Source organism: Sitophilus oryzae, unplaced genomic scaffold, assembly GCF_002938485.1.
Source record: "Sitophilus oryzae breed Bouriz unplaced genomic scaffold, Soryzae_2.0 scaffold_172_pilon_pilon, whole genome shotgun sequence".
In the NCBI taxonomy this organism is placed as follows: domain Eukaryota; kingdom Metazoa; phylum Arthropoda; class Insecta; order Coleoptera; family Curculionidae; genus Sitophilus; species Sitophilus oryzae.
Window position 1 is genome coordinate 3,579,731 of NW_022146424.1, and position 4,304 is coordinate 3,584,034.

General features: G+C 33.0%; 1 protein-coding gene across 1 annotated transcript; it reads right to left on the reverse strand.

Moving 5' to 3' along the window:
- Positions 1-2,104: 2,104 nt before the first annotated feature.
- LOC115881676 (protein snail homolog Sna-like) lies at positions 2,105-3,849 on the reverse strand. The gene has a single exon (XM_030899254.1). It carries the CDS (start codon positions 3,712-3,714, stop codon positions 2,614-2,616), a length of 1,101 nt encoding a protein of 366 aa, XP_030755114.1. The 5' UTR covers positions 3,715-3,849; the 3' UTR covers positions 2,105-2,613.
- Between the last annotated feature and the right edge of the window lie 455 nt (positions 3,850-4,304).

Genomic DNA, 4,304 nt, shown 5'->3' on the forward strand with positions numbered 1-4,304 from the left:
AATTAATGAAATAAGCGAACTATATCGACAATATTAGTATCTGTATTCTTTGAAAATTTGTTACATTTAAAAAATAATCTAAAATGTCAATATTCCATGGTTATAGTGATAAATGAGGTCTAAATTATAAGAAAATGCATTGTCTACGAAAACTTGAGGAGATAGGTAAAAAACGGTATAATACAATTTGATAGACAATTACATTGTGCATCTGATTCACGTAAAATATATAGGGTGTTCCATTTAAATTAAACAAGTTATTGCCGTAATTATTTAATATAAATTTTTGGACACTCTGTATAAGGTAGTAAAATTTTTGTTATTGCAACACAATATCTGATAAATTAAATAATCTTCAGTAAATATTTAGTATTAAAAATTTTGATACCCTTGGAGAAATGAAGCCTTAACATTTTTAATGCAATTTCATAGAATTGAAAATATTTCAAAAACGGTAAGGTTTAAGTGTGATAAACCTTAATCAAATTTACCTTTATTTTAATCGTAGAATCTAAAAATAGAATAATATACAGGGTGTACCATTTTAAAAAACACAGCTATAATATTTTTTACTTATTTGGGACACTCTGTATCTTGTAAAAATATTTTTAAATTGTAACTCTAATAGTCTCTCAATGAACCCAAAATCTACAATTTGTAAAAATCTAATCATTTAGCTACAATACTCCGTGTCGCATGTGGTGAACAACCCTGTATAAGGTGGTTTGCAATAATTGTGATACCTTGCCTTGTACATGTACATAGGCCAAACAGGTAGAAAATTAGATATAAGGATTTATGGACATATAAAATGTATTAATAAGCAATTTTCTTTAGCAAATTGCCGGTCTAGCATCACGTATATTAAATAATAGTCACACAATGTAAATTCAATTAAATTACTACATACATAGATATTGAAAATGATTACCTATGAACAGGTAGAAATTTTAAACGACAATAAAGTAAGCCACCAATAAGAATTTATAAACATATTTTTATTGCCCCTTTTGTAAGCTCTTTAAACTCACCCCATAGCAAATAATTTCCGTTACACTGTAGTTAAACAGTTAGTTTTGAAAAAAAACTTAAAAAAGTCTAACAAGTCGAAATATGAAAAAAAAACGGCGTCCAGTTGGCCTGGAAATGACGATCAATGACATTCCCCATATATATAATTTTACATATAAAATGACAGCGATCTTCATTTCATAGCCATCGCTGACTCTTTTTTTCGATTATACGGTATAATTACTCTCATTAAACTTGAAACATTTAAAAACGTATTTTATTCAAATATTAATATTTTATTGAGAGAGATTGCTTAACTATTGAATTATATTTATCAATTATATACTTATAAGACTAATTATATATATATATATATATATATATATATATATATATATATATATATATATATATATATATATATATATATATATATATATATATATATATATATATATCTTTTATGTGAATACGATTTATTAACTATTTATTTATTTTTTTTCTTTACGATTATTAACTATTTATTTAATTTATGAGTTTTAGTCACCTGCTGATAATGTAAGCAAAACGTGCATCCAGTGTAAATGTAAAGTGCTTTGGTGAATTGTGGTGAATTAGTGTTTTATTTTGCTACTTCCTCTATTTTAGCTATTAGGTATCTATTTTGTAGTAAATATCAGAAAAAATCTTCTAATTGATATTTTTCTTTGCTCAAACCCCATTAGCTTGTTAAGGAAAAAAAATAAGAAAAAATTATAATTGATTAAATTCCAAATAATTTTAATAAAAATAAATAATTTAAAATTAAATAAAATCTTATTGTTCCTAGGAAATTGGTCCACTAAACTCAAAAAAAATTGAATTGAAAATACTCTACTAAATTTTTTTCGATTTTTTAAAGTTTAAGATTTTATTTTTGCTTCTAAATAAAAGTTTAGGAGTAGCAGTTTTTTTTAAATATTTAATACTATAATGAGTATTAAATATGTGTTGTTAGAATATCTTTACGACTTAATGTTTCTTTTTATTTATTTTTAAAAGATTGATTTTCACTTTTATTAGAGAGGTCAAAAGGTGAGAATAAAAAGGCAGGTTTATGAAAAATGGATAACATCTTTTTATTAAATAATATAAAAATCTGTATATGCGTAAAACGACTAAATAAGGCACTATACAATGGCATAGAAATAACATCATCAAAGTGTTTGAACTTCGACACTGACTAGAAGAACAACAAAAACGTATATTCCCCTTAATAAAAAACATAATGTGTACTTAAAAATACATGGGGAAATACCGTTTTTATATAGTTCAAACATATTTACAAAAATATATTAAATTTATCTTAAACCTAGCTATATTACATATAAAAATTCGAGTGATGTTTGTACATCGTTCAAAATTTTTCCGTTTTTTAGTTCAGTCTTTTCAAAAGGCACTATATTTTGAGAGTTAAACAAAGTTTCAAAAAATACTGTGTAGTATAAATATGAGGAACAGATACAAAGGAATGTGTGTCAAAAAATATACATACGTATTTCAAATGCAAAAAAAAACAATAAATACTTAACAGGAAATTTAACTTTTAAAGTACGATTCTAGTTAGTACATCTTATCCACGGAATGTAGAAGCGTTGGACTACCTCCCGTACAGCCTCCTTCTGTGTGTTTCGTCAACAGAGACATTCTTGAGAAGGTTTTGCTACACGTTGAACACGAGTACTTCTTCACATCTGAGTGTGTTTGAAGATGGGCTCTGAGATTCGATCTGTCTGCAAAAGCTCTGTTACAGTACGTACAAGAAAACGGCTTTTCTCCAGTATGTGTTCTGATGTGACCCTGCAACAACCAAGGCCTCGAAAAAGCTTTACCACAAATCGTACACTTGCATGGTAAGGTGTGTGTCCTGATGTGCATCTTCAATGCTCCCAAAGACACGTAGACCTTTTCGCAGTACTTGCAACTGAAGGATTTCTTAGGACCATCCCCTGCGGCACAGTGGAACTGGCGATGTTTCGATAATCCAGAGAATGTCGAGTAACTTTTACCACAGTCCGGACATTGATGTCTGATACCTTGACGCCGTTTTTCTGTGAGATCTTCCGCTGACACAACAGTAGGAGGAGGTGAATTGGTCGAACTGTTTGGGCTTAAAGAGCTCTGATCGATGGCGGAGTAAACTGTAGGCCTCAAAGCTAGAGGTTGGAGAGGTTGTTGCATGTGGTGTGGAGGTGACAGTGAACTGTCACTGTACGGTGATGCTGGAGTCATGTACATGTTCTCGTGACCGTATGGTGAGTACTGTAGAGGATAGTAAGAATGATGGTGATGATACATCGGACCTATACTCTTGTGCCAAGTTTGAGGAGCATACTCTGGGTTTATTGGAACTGGATATGCTAATCGAGATTCAACTTTAATCGGTGCAGTTGGGTAGAAACTGGTAGGCGATGGTGAAGACATCGGTGGCGAAGAAGGTGGTGAACTAACTGAGATCGACGAAAGTGGTGATAACCGTGAATCAGGAATGGAGTTTGGTGATGACGGTGGCGATACTGAAGCCAAACGTCCTGTCCTGCTTAAATCTTCAGGTTTAGTCGATAGATTTTCCGGTTCATCTGAGATTTCATCCTCCTTGAACACTATAGGACGCTTTTTTAGCGGACAATGCGAATAGTTTTTTGCCATGGTTAAAGCCGACATATTCACACACTAAAACAAAGTCACTTAATCCAAAAAGAGAGTCAATAATTCACAAAAAAAGTTCGTATAGAAGTCGCGAGCGAACTGAAAGAACAAACGAGCAAACTTTTCGAAGCGATCTGCATCGGACGAAGTCTCGAACGATTATGCTTGAAGAAAGAGGGACTGCTGAGTTAATAAGCAGGTCCCCACCACCGGATTATCCACGTGTCCGCGGACCAATAGGATCTCGGCTTGGCCGAGGGATCCAATAGAGTTATAGTAGGGGCACGGCAGGTGTGCTTCTGTTCGGTGCCTGCTTAGTGCAGCGCTGTTAGGTGGCTGTGGATGTCTGTCTGTCCGGTGGACGGCGGACTTTTTTCCAACAACAATAACACGATACGATCGCGCGGCGGCGGCGGCGTTTCGTTTTTGTTTTCTTTTCTCCTTCTCTATGTGCACCAGATTTCGCAAGTCGCAGCTAGTTGGCTTGCGTAATCCGGTCGCAGGCGGCTTTGTCCCGGGCAGGAGACTTTAACGGCCGCATAAGGCAAGAAACTTTTTTTTATGTTATCTGTGGAGCAATTTTACATAAATGTCGACAAAGTAGC

Coding starts and splice junctions, on each gene's coding strand:
- LOC115881676 (XM_030899254.1), bottom strand. CDS start 3,714: ATGTCGGCTTTAACCATGGCAAAAAACTATTCGCATTGTCCGCTAAAA.